The 22,472-nt window shown below is 33.5% G+C and overlaps 1 protein-coding gene across 1 annotated transcript in view; it reads left to right on the top strand.

The window, feature by feature from the left end:
* LOC150108910 (sugar phosphate exchanger 3-like) overlaps positions 1–22,472 on the top strand; it is a 136,860-nt gene that overhangs the window by 64,766 nt on the left and 49,622 nt on the right. The window contains exons 6-8 of the mRNA XM_090404226.1: positions 3,363–3,459; positions 11,587–11,671; positions 16,095–16,249. Of these exons, the coding sequence (XP_090260352.1) occupies positions 3,363–3,459; positions 11,587–11,671; positions 16,095–16,249 (337 nt within the window). The remainder of the gene's footprint in view (positions 1–3,362; positions 3,460–11,586; positions 11,672–16,094; positions 16,250–22,472) is intronic.

Here is a 22,472-nt window from a genome sequence, read left to right as displayed (position 1 = left end):
AGGGTAGGCATATTCATCAGGTGAATAGCAAAGGACTAAGGTAGAAGATCTCAGTGTACCAGGCTTTGCACCCCATTTGGAGGAAGTAAGCTTTCTTAGTATATTGTCACTTGCATTAACTTTTGCATTTGTTTTTTCTGTGTGTTTTATATGAAAGAGTGCGATAGAGAATCGCACCAAGGTAGACTGGGTTCCAGGAATGTTCTATATGGGATCCTTCCCAAGAAATGTGTACTTGTTGGCTTCCATATTGTTAAGGTGGAATTAGGCCAGTCGGGGTAATTTATTAGCTAAATATATTTAGCTAATAAATTACTATGCCAATATTTTGTCTTGGTTACCAAGTCATCTTAATGGGCATAGAGAAATACACTTACATGCTGGCATACTAGCAGAAGGCAAACAGATTATTAAAGGTAGCATCCTACAGCCTTAGCTGATACCCTCTGTGAGTGCAATGGTGGAAACTTGTTAACAATCTCAAAATAACAGCCTTCCGTATTTTAGGCAAAGTGAGACAACTGATTTTGTTCAGATTTTGTGAATGTTATATATCTGCCATGGAATTATAACATTTACTAAATCTTAACAAATTTGCCTGTTATCTATTTCTTTGTGCCCATGAAGATGCCTTGGTGACCAAAGCAAAATATTAGTTTAATAATTTATTAGCTAAATATAAATTTATTTATTATTATCTCTAGTTGTGTGTGCGTGTGTGTTTTCTCCATTAAAGATCAGTATGAGCACTAATCAACTTCCAAGTGTTGATACCAGATGTGAGTCACACATACACAAGCACATTTACTTAAGTAGCTCTTGAAGAGATCTGATTTATAGCTATGGAAAATCCTATCTACAACCCAAACTTGCTCCATGGACTTAGTTATTTTGTAAATTGAAGGCACATCTCAAGAGCACATCACATTCCTCATTTTGAAAATGAAGAAAAACAGAGGTGAGAAAATGGTTCCAAAAATAATCTGAATAGTTTTACTCTAACAGCTTAGAAAAACATTGTTACGAGAAAATGTATTGAAAGAGAGGAAGGGAGGGAGATTATGTTATAATCTCTCAATCTAAGAAATAAGGATAAAAATAAAGGCATCAAACTTTTTTTTGTATATTAACCTCACACATGAGAAGTCAGAAAACCTATAATACATTTTGTAGACAAGTGATTCAGGAGAAAGAAGGATCTATTACTGTATTTCTTGCAAAGGTGCAGTGTTGTTTTCATTGTGAATGACTATTCTAAAGAACAGAGACAGATAGAAGAAGGGAAGAAAATAGATGAGAAGTTGGTTTGATATGGATCTTGACTGGTGACTGCTCATATTCTTGCATGATTAGATTAGCAGAGGAGTGGTAGACTAGTTCAGTAGAGTAAAGCATTTGAAAGTACCCATATTGAGGTACCGCTTTCATTTCATTGATATATTTCTTCTGAGTAGGAAGCTGTTACAAGAGAGGATTACTGTTAGAACATCCCTCATATTTGTCACTTGTTAATCATCAGGTTCTAATGTGAAATTGCATCCAAATGAATACATATCCTAAAGAATTATTCCAGTTAAAAAATTTTTTTTAAAAATGTTCTTATTACTTTTTTTAATGGTAATCTCATTCATTAGAAGTTATATTTCCTATATATACATTAGTACTATGGATGGGCAGAAAATTGATAAGGTGGGATTTGAAAACCTGCAAATAGAACTGTTTAGAACTTTAATAACTGATATAAAACTATTTCAAAAGACAGCAATAGAAGGAATGAACAAAGAGCTGTTCATCCTATAGTATATTTAGTATTATAGATGGGCAGAAAGTTGATAAGAAAGAAGAAACTTATTAATATTGGATTTGAAAACTTGTAAATTTTTCAAGTTTATTTTCAAGTTTCAATTGGATTTGAAAACTTGTAAATTGTACTGTTTAGAACATTAATAAGTGATTAAAATTTTTTCAGAAGACAGCAATAGAGGAGTGAATGATTTTCTTGTGAGCTTGAACTGCAAAGAGGTGTTGACTAGCTGTTGCACATGTAAGATTTTAAAGAACTGAGAATTATCAGTGCCAATTCTGAAACAGAGATTATGGAAATGTTTATAAAAAAAAATACAAGTAGCAGAAGCTGTACCTCCATTGTGGTAAAATGGGCCTATCAGACTATGCACCTCAGTCATGTCACAGAATCAGTTGGAAAGGCACCTACACTGCACCAAAACCTCATTCAAAAGTTCAAAGAAGGTTGTCAGATGCTAAAACATCATGTGAATCTAAACAAGAATGATGGATTAGTAATTCCAAGAATATGAATGACCCATCTGCAACCTATCCACAACATGATGGCAGAACCCCAACACAAGAAAACCTTAATATAAAGAGGACTGTAGAGATGTGTTTAACATAGTTTCACCATAAAACTTTATTTCTGTTTAGATTTTTTTATCATCTGTATAGTATTATACTTATGTATAAAAATTATTTTTTTAAAGTAATTTATATTTATGTATAATTTTTTATTTATTTTATTTATTATTATTTTTTTTCACCAGAGGTCAGGCCCAGGTAAACGATTAACAAAGCAATTAGATTAATCCTACTTTTGTGTAGTGGCATGTAGCTTGTGTCCTGTGCATAAGTACATTTACTTGATGATGACCTCAATGCAGAGGTCGAAACATAGAGTGCTATTTTCATAATTAGAAGAAAAGTAATTACCTCCAACGTGTTTTTGTTTCCATAAATTCTTCACAATGAATGCTGATCCCAATCTTAGAAGAAAGAATAGTCATATTTACTGTTTGCAAGACTTGTCTATATTTAGACTAAAAGGCAACAAATAAAAGAAAAGTATTTTTTCTTATGTAAGATAAAGAAAACTGGTATTTTGTGAAGCAATGCCCTATTTTTTTTCATTTATACTAACAAATCTTCACCTGTGTATTGTTTGAATAAAATTTAAATGTGAAGTATTTAAAGGTAACCAGGTGATTATTTATAATGTTATACTGTGCACTTCAAAAATTAAAAGAACTCAGTAGACTGTATCCAGTTAAAAGTCTTTTCATCTCTCATAGGTAATATGCATGCATATTAATATGCCTTGTTAGTTTTTATTTAATACACATCAGAATAAAAAGTAGCATAATTTATAGCTGTGATATTTCAGACAGTTTTTCTTATTAATGATTCTGCATTAATCACTACCTTCTAATGTAAACAATTTGTCATTATGTACTATATTTTCAAAACTTTTTTTGTACATAGAAACAGTTCTTCATATGATTTCAGTTCATTAAATTTATTCTTTCTCAATTCTGTTGTAAATCTGTTTATTTTTCTTATTGTTTATGTAGTCGAGGTTTAGTAATGGGAGTTTGGGGAGCTTCACCATCTATTGGAAATATTATCGGTGCCTATACTGCTGCTAATGTTTTACATTATGGCTATCAGGTGAGTTGATATGAATAACTATCATATTTATCCAAATTTAAACTGGGTTTGTTCTCAGAAATGATATGAAAATCTTTATAAAGTCATATAAGTAGGAAAAGTATATAGAAGTTTCAGGTGGGAGCCCACTCATCATAAAATATTAATACCAGAATCACTTAGGTTTAAAATTTTTATTTGTAAAATTTTTGGTTTAGTTTCATAGCCATTGTCAATACAGTTACAGGAAAACTCTAAAAAAGAACAATTTAACTGAAAGTACATGATATTATGTGCACAATAGGCTGCAGGAGAATAGCTCCATATGCATTAATAGATGTTCAAAATAAATTAATTTAGTTAATTATTTTTAAATATGAGCAAAATTTAATTACAATTAAGGAACACACGAATGGTGAGTATTAGTTAATCTAACTTGCCTAAAACTTTCTCAATTTTGGAAAATTACTTTTGTTCAGGTTCAGGTTGTGAATGAATGAGTGCCTCACAGCTTTCTTTGTAGAGTCTTTCCAGAAGAATGTTACACACAAAAGTTACTTTTTTGCTTTGTTCTACTTAATCCTCTGTTTTGCAGATAAAATGTGGCTTGCTAAACCAGATTTGTTGGGTTTTTTTAAGAGAAATTCATTCTTGATGTTCTTCAAGACCAATTTGTGCAGATCGACCAGTTTGTCCATAATAGCTTATGCTATTATGGACAAACTGGCACACTTGGATAAAGGATTAAACTAAATTTATTATATTCTTCTTAATACAACCATCATTTAATGATATGAAACAGCTACCTCTCACTACACTGAACTCACAGAGACTTAGAAAATAGTCGGTTATACAATTGACTAACTACAGTAAAAACCATTATATTTCGCCACACACACACACACACAAAACTAGTGAGAAGTTCTCTCTACCATGCCCAATGCTAAAGTAAATGCACTATAGCAAACTAACTGCTATAACAAATTAATTACTCCTGTGATGCACAAGTTTCCTATAGTGAGAGTCAACTACATAGAATGGAGCAGCCTATATACATAAATAGACTAGTCAGAGATGCTTGAAATTCAAATTTTGTTTATCCTTGGGTAAAGAATTAAAATAAGAATATAATTTCCTATTAAACATAATATAATGAATATCACTATATAACTGCTGTTATATAATTATCTCATTGCAGATAATTATATAATTCCCTCAAACCAATGCCACAGCATTGGTTTGAGAGAAAATTTCTTTACACAGAGAGAAAGAATTGTAATATATACTACTGGATGTTTGTAAAGTCCAGTGGTATTTTTATATATTTTAATTTAAATTAATTTAATTTAATTTAAATTGGATTTAAATATATTTTTAAGAAGAATAAATATAGTGTTTGGGTATACTAAATAAATCCCAAGACAAATAAACTATTATTTTATTCTAAGTTAAAGACATCGTTTTTCCATCAACCCACATATTAGTACAAACTTGAAGACACACACAAAGTAATGTCCACCTGCTGCAGAGATTAATTAGATTCATAGTTACAAGGTTTGTTCCAGGAAATTCCCAAACTTTTGAATTATATTATAGTGCTAACAAAGCTACTAGCTGCATGCTTCATATACTGCAATCTAGCAGCAACATTGGGAAATAGCCTAGCGAAAACTGCAATGCGATATTTTGCTTAGTTATCGTACTATGTCTGTTTGTGTCAACACATGTTCAGTGCATCTGGCGAATTGTTGTGCTTAAAATGAACAATTTTCATGATCAATGAGTTTGTGGGAAGTTTTACATCAAGTTGGGAAAATCTTTCATGGAGACATGTGAAATGTTAAAAAAAACAGCATTTGGAAATGAGGCTTAAGGCTGGACTCAAACGTATGAGTGGTGGAAACGTTTCAAAGATGGTTGAACTTCAGTTGACGATGATCTCCATTCAGGACAACCACCAACATCGAAAATTGATAAAAATGTTGCAAAAGTCCGTGAAGTCATCCATTCTAACTGCTGTTTAACTGCTTGTGGGGTAGCTGAAGAAGTAAACATTTCAAAAACTGCATGTCATGTGATTCTTGTGCAAAATTTAGGCATGCATTACATTGCAGCCAAATTTCTGCCTTGCTTTCTGACTGACAGTCAAAAATAAAATTAGAGCTGATGTGAGCCAAGAGCTTTTTAGTCGACGAGGATGAAAACTTTTCAAAAAACATTTGGGGATGAGATGCAGGTTTATGGCTAAGACATGGAAACTAAATCCCAATCGTCACAGTGGGTGTCAAAAGGGTCACCACAACCCAAAAAAAAAGGCGAGACTAGTATGGTCAAACATCAAAGAGATGACAGTTTTTTTCAATTCTGAGGGCATTGCTCCCCATGAATTTCTTCCAAAAGGCAAGATAATGAACAAGGAGTATTATCTTAAGGTAATGTAACATCTTAGTGAGGCTATCAAAAAAGGCCTGATGCTTGGAGGGAAAACCAATGGATGCTTCATCATGATAACATGCCCACATCATTCTAATCCATCAATTTTTGGCAAAACATGAAACAACAGTTGTTCCACAGCCCACTTACTCACCTAACTTTGCCCCAGCAGACTTTGTTTTAATATTTCCCAAATTGAAACTGACATTGAAAAGCTAACATTGAGTCGACTGACAAAAAGGATGGACAAAACACTGGCAACAGTGTATACAAAGTGGAGGAGAGTACTTTGACAGTGACAAGGTTGAATAGTTAGAAAGGAAAATATTTTATTTAAAATTCAGGAATTCCTTGGACAAACCTCGAAATTTCTGCAAAACAAGTTTTAAAGCTAAGAAACACCAAATCTTAGCATCCAATAAGTTCAGCATCAATGAGCATTCTGGTCCCTTATTTTTAAGACCTTTTAAAGAGTTGAATTTCTTTAAGGAAAATATAGTTGACCGATTAATCATTTTTATATCCTATTTTTGATGATAATGGATTTTCAAAGCAGAAAAGGTGTGATAATAACATTTACGTAATTAACAAGCTTTTAATATGAGCAACTGTCCCACCATTCAAATGAATCTATACTGATACTAAAAATATATAAAAAGAATATACTTTTTAAAAAAACATGCATGTAAAAGAAACTAAATACTATGATTCTAGATTTCTTAAAATTATTTCCACATAGCTCAAAGATTAACAGCAAGAGCAAAAGCTTTATGTATAAGAAGCTGACCACCCCTTCACCAACAACCCCCGATAAGGCTACAAATTAAATGTCTCTAACATTATTGATTAAATATTATTAGAACTACTGACAGAAGAACATGTCTGAATATTCTTGAATGGAAAAATGATTACATATGTTACATTTTTTAAAGTTATTTATATGGATTTCTTTTAAAATTTATTTAGTATGGAACCAAACAATGAAGCTGAGTTAACATGAGATTGAAAATGCAAAATGTGCAGAACCAAATGTAGGTACACAGAATATGAAACAAACAAATAAAATAAAAAATTGTAAACCAAAAAATTAAATAAAATAAACAAATAAATAAAGAACAAAACAAAAACTTTATTACACATGGACAGCCAGCAATAATGACTAAATCTCTCTCTCTCTTTTAACTTGCTTGGTTATCTCATATTATTTTCACTTTTATAAAGTGAAAATAAAGTGCGATTTCATTGCACTTGAATCTAAACTTGATTTCTGTATATGTTTTTCATATAATTTCCAAATCAAAAATCTGTCACATATTCCCATTTGATGCACTTTCAAAACCCCAGGAAATTGTTATTTATTCCAGTGAACCTTTTAAATAGGGCTGTCCAACTGGCAGCCTGCAGCCTACAAAGCAATTTCTTGTGGCCCACGACGCCTCAAGGAAAGATTAAAAAAGGATGGCTGCCTTATATAAAAAAAACAGAAATACTATATTTACTCGAATATAACTCGCACCCCTGATTTTATTTTACATAAAAAGAAATTAAAAAGTTTTGCATATATGTCGCACATGAAAATGAAGTTTAACCACTTTCACGTCAGGACAATAACTCACTCCCCGCAGAAAACAACATGCCCTCCCCAACTGCCACTATATTGCAGATGAAAGAAAAACAAGTTTTATTGAACAACTGAATAAAGTACAGAGACATTTGCTGTCTATGTAATATCTTTCTCACCATGTGTAATATATTTCTTTAGTGCAATTAGAGACAACTGAGATAAAAACGGTACTAACTAATGAATCACATGTCCCCCTCCCACATTAACAATGCTGTTTATACTCAAGCAAAACCATATGTTGCACCAGCAAACATAGTATCTAACAAAAACTATTGTTTTTAGTTAGATGTGTGCGAGTGCACCCACTAACTCAAACACAGAGCTGCAATAAAATTCATAAATGTGTTAAAACTAAGACATTAGAGTGAATGTTGTTATGGCAGTTTCAGATATTATGGAATTCGGTTAAAGAGAATTAGCGTTTCAACTCAAAAATTGTCAGCTTTGTGTTTTGGTAACACAATCATCTGTTAATACAACACAAATCATATGCACATCTTTATAGCTTCTCTATTTCTATTGGCCTACCATTGCTGTCTATTTCAAGTTCTGCTTTCACTTCTCATTAGTCATTAGTGAAGGGTTGTTCATTACCTATCTAAAATCTTGTAAATCACTTGTAATTTTTACTTGAAATAATGGGAAAGAAGATGACACTATTTGGTTAGTTGACTTTGACAATGCGCACAAGGAAACTGCTCTTAAGGCCGGAAGGTGATAACGAATAGGAGATTCTTGGTAACTCATCCCCATTTTCTGTTTTTTCCTGAAAACTTTAGTTTCAAAAATTCCTGCATATATCTCACACCGATTTTTTTAGCTTTCATTTGGGGGGGGGCTGCGAGTTATATTCGAGTAAATACTGTATTGATTTATTCGTTTTCATACGACATTTATAGTTGCACACAGCATACGTGCTCATATGAATCTAGGTTATGAGTTTATAATTGCCTGCTACAGTCAATCAGTGATCTTTGAAGCACATGTCAGTGCACCGAACACGATTCAACGACAACCTAGCAGTGAGAGAATCCCTTTTTTTTATTATTTTTATTTGCAATAGTATCATGCACTGGTCTACTGTTTTGTGCATTTTTATTCAGACATTTTTATAAAAATTGTTATTAATAATATATTTATTCACCCAGGTAATGTCGCTTTCTAAGACAACAAGAAAAAGAAAAATTGCTGATGAGGGAGAAAATTTCAAGAAAAATGGGAATTGAATAACTTCTGCATTAAAACAAAGGACAAAATTGTGTGCATTATTTGTAATGAAAAAATTAAGCTGTAGTTTATCCAACCTTCAAAACAACTCTTCAATTAAACAATCCTTGTATGTCAAAGAATATAATATAAAAAGGCTCTACGATAAAATTCACAAAGGACAATATTCACGCTTTGAGGGAAGAAAAATTAAAAAGTATGAAGAATTCACTTCAAAGTTAACAACAAATATTTTCAAAAATTATGCAAGCCAATGAATCAGCAGTGAGAGCCAGAATAACCGAAATGGTAGATAATCTGTGTGACCAGTTACAAGAAATATCCACAAACGTACAATGCTTTTCAATTGCACTTGAAGAAAGTTTCGATATTCACGACGTGGCTCAAGTTGCTCTGTTTCTTTAGGCTTGCGACGACAATATGAATGTTATGGAAGAGTTCTTGGAAATGATTCCCATCCATGGAATCACTACAGGGGAAAACATTTTGATATTGTGTGGAGCATTTTGGAAAAATATCAACTTCCTCTGAACAGGCTCATAGCAGTGACAACCAGTGGTGCTCCAGCAATGACAGGCAAAAATAAAGGTTTTGTATCAAGACTTGCAGTAAAGTTAAAGGAAATGTATCCAGACATTTCAAAACTGCAATCTTTCCACTACATTTCATCAGCAGGTCCTGTTCTCCGAAGTATTGGAAATGAGCAGTGTACTCAAGCCTGTGACAAATACTGTGAACTTCATCCAATCCAGTGGTCTCAATCACCGTCAGTTTGCACAATTTCTTAAAGACTTGGAGCGTGAATTTGAAGGGCTACCTTATTACACAGAGATTCGTTGGATATCTTGTCATAAGATTCTAAAAAGCTTTTTACTTTTAGAGGAGATCAAATTGTTCCTAGAAATGAAAAATGTTGCATGATGTTGCATTTCTTAATGATCAGACATGGGTACTAGATCTAGCATTCTTAGTTGATATTACAGGACATTTGAATGATTTAAATGTCAGACTTCAGGGGAAAGATCAGTTAATACAGTTTAAAACAAAGGACTGCTCATAATATGATGCACTGGCAAGTTTTAGATGTAAATTAGTTTTGTTTCAAAATCATTTAAGAGAATATTCTAAATTACTTTCCTATGTGTGAACATCTGAACAATAAGAATCAAAGTTTTACCTTTTCTCAATATTGTCCCAAACTAGAAAAGATTAAAGAAGAATTTGATAGGCGATTTAAGGATTTTAAGGAGTAAGAAGAAGTTTCTTCGTATTTTACAGATTCTTTTTCCTTTAAATTTCAAAAAAGCTTCTATCTGTATTCAAATGGAACTTACTGATTTCCAAAATGATTCCATTCTAAAAGTGAGATACCAAGAAGTTGGTGTTCCAAAAATACACAGTTATTCATCATCATCATCATCATCAAATTCCTGCCATGTACCCTCAAGGGGTGTACAGGATATGATAGTACTACATGAAAAATTTACATCATTACTAACTTCCTATCTACAATTTTCCTCCAAATCAGTCTGTTACTTGTCAAGACTCCAACATTTTAGGTCAAAAATATCCAGAAATAAAAAAGTTTGCAGCAAATGCTTTGTTATTTTGGAAACACCTATTTATGTGAACAATTGTTTTCATGTATGAAAGGTAACAAAACAGCCCACAGATCAAGATTAACAGACATCAATCTTTCTGCCATAATGAAGGTCGTATGCTCACAATCTTTAAGTCCAAATTTTGGCAAGTTGGTTAACAATAAATATTGTCAAGTGTCAGGGAAAAAAAAAATACTACAATTAAATTACTTAAAATTACTATAATTATATTATGCAAGTATATATATATATATATATATATATATATATATATATATATATATATATTTTTTTTTAACCTGAAAATATTATCATTTTTCCCAAAAATATTTTCATTAACATTTAAAAAATTCCCCAAAATATAGACTCCCCCCCCCCCCTTTCAACATCTTTCAAAGATGTTGAAAGTTTATTTTTCACTTGGTTAGAATATAATAAATTTAGTTTAATTCTTTATCCAAGTGTGAGCAAACAAAGTTTGCGCCTGAAAGTACTTTCAACATCTTTCTCTAAATCCAGAGTAATTTATTAAAAAGGTGGCACACCATTTGGCAACTCCTATAGGTAGAGATGACCTCGCTAACGCTTCTGGCTGGTATCTCCACTTGGGCCTGGCTCCCACTGAAGAGACCTCAATAAAGGTCGAAACTAGTCTGGGTAGTGGCCTTTTCCTTAATGCATAACACTATACATATCCGCAAGGAGATGTGTTTTGCATTAATGGAGATACTGAGATAGGAGTGTTGGTAGCTTGCTCCACCTTTGCAATGAGTTGGCCTGGTGTTGCACCACCTTACCCCAGTCCTGAAGATACTTTCAGGCGCAAACTTTGTTTGCTCACACTTGGATAAAGGATTAAACTAAATTTATTATATTCTAACCAAGTGAAAAATAAACTTTCAACATTTAAGAAGAATATATTTTATTCTTTCAACATATTGTATGTTGAAGTTTCGTGCCAAGAAGGTGTGTGCGCTCTTTATTATTTTTTTTATTCTTGTTTTTTTTGTATCATTAATGATATACAATAATCTGCTGTTTATCCAACCTTCAAAACAACTCTTCAATTAAACAACCCTTGTATGTCAACTGGCTTCTCTGTAGAGCACCATGTAATAGTACTTCAGTTAACTGAACTCGCCATCCTGGTAATTGAAAGGGCAGATAATTGGTAGATTACTGTATGTACAGTATACATCATAATATTTTATAAGCATTTCATGTATTTATAACTTCTTTTTTTTTTTTTTTTTTTTTTAACAGTATGCTTTTCTAGTTCCAGCTGCAATGACATTTGCTGGAGGTATCATTGTATATTTCAGCATTATTCCACACCCTCGTGATGTTGGTGAGTTGTGTTTTTAATTTATTATGCATAATGGCTTTTCCTTATCATATTAATATGAGAATTAACTGATTTAATTCCCATATTATATGGGAATATCATTGACATATACACTAGACCTTTTAATGGTCTGTTAATATGTTAATAGACCATTAAAAAGAAACAGATATATACAGTGCGATTATAATTAAAGTTCACATTTTGAAAGGCAGTAACTGGGTAACTACTCAGTGGAACGATTTCGCACAAATACAATTGTTAGTTCTAAATTTTGCCACTGGGGATGATACATGGCACTGTGGTACATGTAAATTATGTATGATACTCCTGTTATGCAGTGAAATGCTGCGATTGTAACATTTATGGAAACGACAAACGTCCCCAATGATGCATGCTTCAAAAGAAACTTCTGTAAAAGCAGGTAGCTGCGGAATGCTTCAGTTCATTGCCTATGAGCAAACGTGTTAAAGCACAATTTTGACATTTCCGAAGAATCATGCACTTCTCACGAAGTTGTTTTACAAATAACAGCTGTACCTTGATAACATTTTCAAAGTTTAGAACATTAACGGGATTAAAAACGGATCCTATTGACTGCAAATGATTTAACCCTTTAACTGCTGATTTTATATTCTATTGATATAGTCCCATGTGCTGAATTAATTTTACAAAAAAATTTATAAATAAAATCAATTAAAATTCTTACTGAAGTAAGAAGTCCGGACAGCATCATACATTCTTGAGGTGTCCAAACAATCAAGGGGTGTCCACTTGATTATGCAAATTACACATGTTAATTTATGTAGAAATTAATCAAAATATATAAAGAGCACTATTATTTACAACACAGTTATTACTAAGCCTACCAAGTGCCAGGGTATGAAAATCCTAAAAATTTAGCATGGAATGATATTTTTCAAAACAGGGCTATACACAGAGTCCAACATCACATTTGGTGCACATATACTGGCTCTCATGCCGCTTCTTCTGCTCAAGAGTAGTATTGGAACAGAAATAACAAACTCGAGCTACATTCTTCTTGTTCTTCTTCTCAGTAGAGGGTACAAGAGAAAGGAAATGCCTTTCTTTGAGATGCAGTGGTTGATCTCCAGGTGATGGACGTCCTTTTAACCTCCCTGTTGTTCTGGGGGATATGGTATTTTTGAATTATTTCCCTGATAAGCATGAGTTGGTAGTCTGCTAAGTTTGTGTTTTTTCCAAATTTTACATTATAGAGACAGTGAGAATTTAGAGTAAGGTCATATCCAGAAGGTGGAAAAATAGTTTTTTGTAATAGCTAGAAAAATGTAAAGTTCTTGAGGGGTGGTGTATTTCCACTGCTTTAGTCGTGAAGATGGTGTAGATGGTCTATTATTTGTGTTGAAGGTATGAAACTTGTTTGTTTTGTCAGCTATTGTTGTCATTAGTTCTATGGTAAAAAATTGTTCAAAAATATCTAAAGCTGAAGAATAATCAGTCATATTACCTGTGATTATTCCTGAATTACTGCTATCAAATTCATGTACACTTGGAGTAAATGCATCATCACACCACTTGAACAATACATCTTCGGTACGCATTCGTTTACGCAAGTTTGTATCGAGACTTTTGTCACTATCTTGCTTGCTTGTAACACTTACATCACCAGGATCTTCTTCATCTGAAGTACACAATTCACTTAACTCAGACAATTCTTCTCCCGACTCATTTGTTAACAATTCGTCAATTTGATCATCAGTAAGATAACGCGGATATTTACCGGTGATGCCATATTGTGACATCACTGAAATCCCTGCAGTCACGTGGTTTATGCATCGTGCTGCATATGATTAGTTGCACCAGTTCAAATTTTTCTCTTTAAATGTCATACAAGGACTGAAACCCAAATCAAATAAACTTCAGTTGGTTGGCAATAGATGGAGGAACCTACCCACGAAGTTTGAATATCTTGCGACGATTCTTTCCATACTAAAAAATTGTCTGAATATGGGAGGTGTGCCAACCATACATATACGGGCTCAGCAAAGCAGGGGTGTATTTCCGAGCCCGTAATAATACGTTCTCAGCAGTTAAAAGGTTAAGCAAAATGATCTAGAAATTTGAAGAGAAGTTCCTTACATGTCAAATCTGGCAGAGGATGAAAGCCCATTGAACAGCAGACAGTAGAGGAAGTAGCCACAGCTTTAGAGGAAGAAAGGTGGCATATATCATAGAAAGGAGTAGCACATAGTGTATTGTACAGTCTTGAGACAAACCCTTAGGTACGGTTGACAAAGTCTTAAGGCAAATTTTCCACTGTTATCCTCACAAGATTTCCCACATTCAGCAACTGCTCAATCCTGACCAGGGTGCACGAGAAACATTTTCTAGGCTGATGAAGCTCACTTTCATCTGGACACTGCTGTGAATATGCGCAACTGCAACCGTAAACCCACACATTATGCGACTTCATTCCTTGAAGGTCACCATTTGGTGGTTTTACAGTGGAATTTATTATTGGACCTTTCTTTTTCAAGCAGCTTGGTCCTGCTGGTCTTGTTATCTACACTGTTAATGGTCAGCAATATGTATCTCCTTAGCCAATCATTTCAACAGCATCAGTACCCAGATATAACAGTTTTTATGCAGGATGATACCTCTCCTCACATTGCCATCCCTATCTGAAGCAACTGCTTGACACATTTTACCAAGGACAGAATCATCAACTACCATTTCTGTACGATGTGACCAGTGTGCTCGCTGGATCTGAATCTGCTAGTTGTGGGTGTGGGGACATCTCAACGATTGTGCATCATTTCCACATAGACAACTTAGTGGACCTCAAGACAAGCATTACATGCAATATCCACAACATTTCAAGTGAAACTATGTTCTGTGGTTGAACATGCAATTTTGTGATTTCTGCACATTGCTGATAATGGAGGACAGCATATTGAACATGTTGTTGTGTAACCATTTTGAATTACCCTCTGCGGTAATGCAGTGTCATGTATCATCCTAGTGGCAACATTTAGAACTAATATTGAATTTTGATCAAAATAAAATTCCATGACTGCACACATGTTAAATATGAAATCATTCTGCTGAGTTGTTACTTAGTTACATCCTTTTGAAATGTGATCTTTAATTATAATCACCTTGTATATTATTTCCCAAATTGTCCAGTCATATTGGAAAATTCATGGTGGGCAGACCAGCGGTAAAATGGGACAATGAGATAAGATGTTATGGACATTTATGGTGGAGAGATGCACAAGATCTGCATGGAGAGACATTCGTCTAATAGTGGACTGATGAAAGCTATTGATAATGATGATGATTGGAAAGTTAATTTGCTGGTCAGAGTGTTGAATAATTAAGAGAGAGAGAGAGAGAGAACTGCATTTGTGCATTTGTAATTGTTTTGTTGACATGTAGTAAAATACATGTCAGCAAAACATAATATTGTATTATATCATTAAAAACTAGTATAATACAGCATTATGTTCTGCTTTCATTAACTGCACTAAACACAGAGTGGCACTTTCAGGATTTCTCATGTGGATGGAAAGAACTACTTGACAATTTAGGGACTGTTGAAAAGAAAAGATGCAAAAATATTGACTTTTACTAAATGCCTTTCTAGCTTTATTTTAATTTCAAAAACCTGAAAAATTACTTTTCTAGGCCATGTGAAGCATGTTAAGAATGGATACTCAAAGGGACAGAGAATGAATGTTAAGAATGGGACAGTTGTGGAAAAGATGTTATTTTTTCATATTAAATGTTACTGTGCACTATCAGCATATTAATAAGTCCTGATTTTCGATTTGTGTGCCTAATAATTAATGAGCAGGTACAATCCTCTGAATAGGATGGTTGATATACAGATATAAAGAAAATAAGACTACAATTCATGTGGCTAAGTAGTTAACTATTTTTTACTCTTTTTTGAAAAAATCTTTATATATTAATGCTAATCCCACCCACAAAAATTTGAAATTTATAGCACTTTTTTTATTTTATGTAAGTGGGCTAAGAATTAGGTAATCCAGAAACTCAGCTCTAGAGACCCAACATGTTACTCTTCAAACCATTTCAGGTGTCCAGTAAGCAGGATGGTGGTCTTGTCCCACAAGAACATATAACACCTAAGTATGACAAGCCATAATCAAGCAAACTTAAATTGGAGGTGGGTTTAGGGTTTTCATGGAAACTCAAGTCTTTTACTTTGCAGAATGCCTTAATCAAGATACCGTCCTTAAACATTAGAGTTGAGCTAACCATCTTATGTTATCAAAAATTGAGTTTATGAAAGTTCTTTAGTTAGGTTTAAAAGGCAATCATCTCTAGTATATTAATTAGTGATAGTGTGTATTGATTATGTTTTTTTTTTTTCTTCCAGTTGGTTTTCTTTTTACATTATATATATATGTTTCTCCATTAGGGCTTCCTGATCCTGATGGAGACTCTGAAGATTTGGAGCCACTTATTAGAAAAGAAGAATCTTCTGTTGTTGAGAGTGGGAATGACAAAGAATTCATCATAAAACCAAAAGCAATAAAATTTTTAGATGCTTTCCGCTTGCCAGGAGTTCTGCCTGTAATTTAATTTAATTACTCCACTTTTTTAAAAAAACTTAAGTTTTTTAATTACTCCATATTTATATTTATGCAAACATTTTATATCTGTTTATTATATAAAAAATTATAGAGATAACCACTCATCGAGTTGACATCTGTATTAATGTCATCATCAGAAATACCATATACGTCTGAACCGGGGGCGAATATTCTGGATATGCTAGGTGTGCAGTGCTCATCCATGAAATATCAGTATCACCGATACTATATTTTTGCATTTATTCCTGTTAAAAACTCCCTTAATTGTTTGCAGACTTTGCGTGATTCCTAAAATTAAACACAATATACTAATGCTTCATTGCCCTCTTCATGAGGATAATGAAGTATTAGTGCTTCATGAAGAGGGCACTTTTTAACATGTAAACATTGCATCACATTCGCATTAATAGCCTGGGTATGCTTTCAAAATGCATACGCCTTTGAGCCCTTTGAAAAGATGTAAAGAGAGTGCAGCAGATCAAATTCTTAGCGTTTTTAGTATTTTTAAACTGCTCAGAAGGCAAGGCTGGGTGAGCTCACCTAGCAGCTGTGATTGCTTGTGCTAACCAATCCAGTTGAAAGTTGTCACGAGTTGAGTGCTTTCTGTATCTGATAGCTATATTACGAACAACTGTTACACATGTTTTCTGGAACTGAAAATTTGAAAGTGGATGTTAGGAGAAAAAACCTAAATGTTTCTCTTGCTTGTGCAGTATAGCATCTGTTGAGGTTGCAAAATCTTGTAACGGTATAGAGACATTTTTATTCTAGTCTTCGGAAACAACAGACAGTAAAAAATATCTATTCCTGATTAAAAATGAATATTCTGTGTATTATAAGCTGTTGTTGATCTACAGAAAAAAATGCCAGCATATATGAGATTGATAAGAAGACAAATGAAACCGCTGATACTAAAAAAAAAAAAAAAAAAAAAAAAAAAAAAAAAAAAAAAAAAAACCTAATGAATGTAGGATTCTTGAAAGTGTGGATAATTCCAATAATGATTTAATGTTATGTACACTGAGTCTCAGTAAACAAAAGAAAATTCTTGGAAATCAGAGCGAAATATACACAAACCAGAGAAATACACATAACACGGGCAACAAATTTTACAAAATGATTTGCTGCTCCATCAAACCATATTTATTCTTGCCATACTCTCCGTCTCCTCGTAAGTTTTTTTTTTTAATTATGCCATCATAAATTCATTTATTCATGTCTAGACTTTATAGGATCGTGCTATTCGTTCTACCCAGCAACTTATAGGACACACATATCACAAATGTTAATTTTTAATAATCCGTTTACCATTAATGAAAGTATTTCTACTCACACTTATTCTTTCCTTTCATTTTCTATTTTTAAATGTCTTATAAATGATGGTTCACATATTTTCATCTTTGAGTAATTCAAATATACCAACCAAATATAGCATTCTCCTCCATTGTTGTTTTCTAATAAATCCTAAAACAGATTGTTCCCCCCTCACTCTACTCAGAAGTATTCAAAGTTATCCTGCAATTAATTACATTGGACCAATTAAGACGAGTGCTGATGCACCATGCACTCTCAAAACTTTCATACGTCGATAAAATTATACAAATTATAATCGTAAAAGTGAGTGAGATATACCTTACACCCTCGACTATGGGACGTTTTTTCTGTCATAGAATTTAAAATTTTATTATGGGTTGGCCTGTTTCTGCCCACGCTGGGGTAGTCATAGAACACTTGTTTTATTGCAGCAATAAAGCATGTGTTCCTGTTTTTTGTTAATCTTTTTCTGATTTGTGAAAAATATGTTCATTACTGTTGTGAACAGCAACCAGTTTGTTTGCCCTCTGTGTCTAATGAGTCACTGAGTGAAGTGTGAATTGTAAATTTATAGTGAAACAAATTTAAACAGAAAAATACACTTTTAAAAGGTAAGTGTATGTAATTTAATATTATTTTACTTGTTAGTTTTATGATTTTTTTTGCTTTTAAACTGAAATAATTCAATTTAGGATTTTGGAATTAATTAATTAGTTGATTTTTAATAAAATATGCCAGTCATTTTTTTTATATATGAAATTGTGCTAAAAACTGTATTAATTCTGAATACTTTTTTCCAAGAATTAAAGATCGTTAAAATTGATGTAAAATGAAAATAATGTATTTATAGTTTACATCGACAAATAATTACTTTAAAAAAATGCTAAAGGACGTTTATTGATGTAATTATTTAATTACATTAGTAATAATAAAAATTTATTGATGTAATTATTTGTCTCCAAGTTTGCCCCACCTTAAATTTTCTGTGGACGCTCATGCATACAGACAAATTGCGCGAAATTTGTAGCACGGGTTGCATAATGACAGCACACCCAACTGAAATGGGCACGTGATGCCACTGGTCTGAACATTAACCCACATAAAGATTTACTATAACTACCACCTTGCTCTTTTGGTCTTCCATTGACTCCAGCCTGATCTCGGAAGATAGGGAAAGAAGAGGGTGGGGAAAAAATAAATAAAAATGAAGTAAATAAATAACACAACTTCTTTAATTTGAAACTACATCAACAGCTATCAACTAAGACTTGTTTTTCTAGTGTCCTCTTCTTATGGATCTTGTGATTATTAAGCAAGAGATCCATAAAAACAGGCTGATATGGAAGGAATATTGTGAGAATTAGGGTGTGAAATGTTATGAAATATATAATGCAGGCCAGCAAAATCAGAAAAAAATTGTACAGTAAGGCTAAGTTTGGAGCTTGAAAAGAAATGAGCTGTGCAGGCTAAATACAACCCAAAAGAATTTTATTATTATGCTTTCAGTAAAATTATTCTTTCTTTTACTTGCAGTATAATGATAAAATTCTTTGGGTTGCCTTTAGCCAATGTAGCTAATTTCTTTTTGCTCTCCAACTTAGCTATCTCTTCATCCAATGTATTGCAGGTACTGTGCATCACGTTATATATACCTGGTTGATAGATCTCAACCAGGTATATATAATAATTGTTCAGATGATGAGTGTTCAGCAAAGGGAGCACTCATCATTTGAACCAATCTCATCTGCTTCCAGTGGTACCCTTGTGCCAGAAGCAGATGCAATTGCTCAAATGATGAGTGCTCACTTTGCTAAACTCTATATATAACTTGGTGCACAGTTCCTATGCTACAGATGAAGAGATAGAGGTGCATGAGGAGGAGGAGCTAGAGCTTGTTGTATAATCTGGATAAAAATTTGGCTATAGGGACAGATGGTATGTCAGCACGTATGTCAAAAGAATGTTTGGCCAGACTGGCTAGGCTTTTGACATATTTGCATGATTTGAGTCTCAGCTCATGAAAGACACAGGAATGGAAAAAATGTATGATAATCCCATTGCATAAGGGTGGTGATGTATATAACTGTTAACCTATCAGCATCTGTGGAGTGGTTATGAAGATTTTATAGAAGTTGGTAAGAACTAGCATACAGAAATGGGCTGACAAAACAAGCTGTACTTTGAAAGGAACAGCATGAGTTTACTAAAGGAAGATCATGTCTGAGCAATTTGCTCTTATTTTATAATAATGTTACAGCTGACTTGGATAAATGGAATGGATACACTTGATACTGTTAGTCTTTGCTGAGACATTTGATAGGATATCACATAAAAGGAAGTTGCATAAACTGAAGAATAATATGGGATTAGAATATAAGCTATTAGATTCGATAAGTCTGTGGCTGGTGGATAGGTATCAGAAAGTTTTTTTTGGGTGGGGGAAGAGGGGTGAATCTGCCAGATTTAAGGTGACCTATGGTATACCCCCAGGAATCAGTCTTTTGGAGCATTTTTGTTTAATGTGTATATTACTGATATTAAGAAAAAACGGACAGACGATGAGCAGTTTTTTGCTCATCGTCTGTCATAATGTAAAGATAGGAAGGGCAATCAGGGATGGTACTTGATATACAGAAAAACAGAGAAAGGGTTAGATAATCGAGTGCAGATTTCCAGAGAAAGGCCAAGAAAGATAAGGAAAAAACATCTAAGCAAAAGGTGCAAGAAAATTGAAGAAAGCAACAACATTATGGGTAGAATAAGAGATTTGTTTAGAAAATTAAATGATGTTACAGGGAAGTTTATCCCAAAATTTAGAGTTGTAAACAGTAATTTGGGAAAATGTCCTATGGAAGAAGCAGCAGTGAAAAAAAAAAAAGATGGAAAGAGTATGTAGAAGATTTGTACAAGAAGGATAATAATATTGAAGGAAAATTGAAAGGAGAATTTGTTGAGGAACCTGATAATGAACAACAAAGTGATATCAGCAATGGAGCAACTGCCAAAAGGCAAAGTTCCTGCAGCTGATGGAGTGTTATTAGAATTACTGAAAACAGCTGGGGATTAAGTAGTGAATATCATCATCATCATCAAATTCCTAACATGTACCTTCAAGGGGGGGGGGGGGTGCACAGAATATCATAGTATACTACATGAAAAACTTGCATCGTTATTAACTTCCTATCTACAATTTTCCCCAAAATCAATGTTACCTGTCAAGTCTCCAACATTATCAGATCTTATATTTCTATCTTCTAAGGCACTTTTTACTGTGTCAATCTACCTACATCTTTGTCTTCCATTGGGTCTTTTCCTGGCAACCTGCTAGAGAACACTTGTTTTTCTAATCTTTCTTTATTTTTCACTTGGTCAAACTATAATAAATTTAGTTTAATCCTTTATCCAAGTGTGAGCAAACAAAGTTTGCGCCTGAAAGTATCTTCAGGACTGGGGTAAAGTGGTACAACACCAGGCAACTCCTTGCAAAGGTGGAGCAAGCTACCAACACTCCTATCTCAGTATCTCCCATAATGCAAAACACATCTCCTTGTGGATATGTATAATGTTATGCATTAAGGGAAGAGCCACTACCCAGACTAGTTTCGACCTTTATTGAGGTCTCTTCAGTGGGAGCCAGGCCCAAGTGGAGATATCAAAGCAGAAGCATTAGCAAAGTCATCTCCTCCTATAGGAGCTGCCAAACGTTGGCATTTGTTATTGCTGACCTTCATACCATATCTATTACAACAGTTATTCAATTTAGTCAGGGAATCTTGCAAACTTGTATCAGATTTATTTAGAAGTATAACATCATCTGGTAAAGTAAAGAGCAGAGATTAACATCTCCAAATTTGGTATAAGGTTTAATACCACTTTCCTTCATAATGTGATCCATATAGATAATGAATAATAGAGGGGATAATGTACATCCTTGTTTGACATTTGACACCAGATTTAACATCAAACCATCTTCTTGTGCTTTCTTCAATTCTAACCCCTGACTTACAACTAAAATAAAGACTAAGTATTGCTTGATATAATGAACCATTGACACCACATAACTGTAGCCTTTTGAATAGCTTTTCTCTTGGCACCTTGTCATATGCCTTTTCCAGATCTACAAAACTTAAATACAGATCTCTGTTATATTCACCTTAATTTCTCAAATATTTGTCATATAGTGAAAATCTGATCCTGACAGCCTTTATTTGGCCTGAATCCAGCTTGTTCTTCACCAAGCTTACTTCCACAATCCTTCTCAACCATTTCTCAAGTATGCTTCCATGAATCTTACCAGTAACATTCAGTAGGGAAATACCTCCTGTAATTCTTGCATTCAGTTTTATTTCCCTTTTTATATATGGGTATTATGAGCTCTACTCCAATCATCTGGAATTCGTCCCTCTATCCAGGCCTTCTGAACTATGCAGTGCAACCACTGTAAGACTTTTATACCTCCATACATGAGCATTTCTGGTTGAATATCATCTACTCCAGCTTCCTTTCCACATTTCACACTTTTGGTGGCTTTTTCTACTTCAACTATGGATATGTATTCCTGATTGCATACTTGTTGGGTGTGTTCTTTACCACTGTGCTGTCACTGACTGTTTCATTTAGCATTCTAATTTCTTTTACAGCACTCTCTTTCCTCCATTTCTGAGCTTTTGCAACAGCCAGCAGAATATCTTGCTACCTTCTTGATATTTATATTTTATGTTCTTAATGTCTTCCCATGACTTTTGTTTAGCTAGTTTTACACAGTGTTTAGCTTTCTTACATTTGTCTCTGTATCCTCTAAGAGTACAAGCTGACTCGTTTTCCCCAGGAATGTTTGATATGCTTTCTTCTTTTCTTTCACTGCCTCTTTAACTTCCTGTATCCACTGT

This window comes from Typopeltis vanoorti, chromosome 2 (assembly GCF_054136105.1).
Source record: "Typopeltis vanoorti isolate ZY-2024b chromosome 2, IOZ_Tvanoo_1.0, whole genome shotgun sequence".
Lineage (NCBI taxonomy): Eukaryota > Metazoa > Arthropoda > Arachnida > Uropygi > Thelyphonidae > Typopeltis > Typopeltis vanoorti.
Note: the sequence above shows the minus strand (reverse complement) of the source record. Positions and strands in the feature narration are given on the sequence as shown.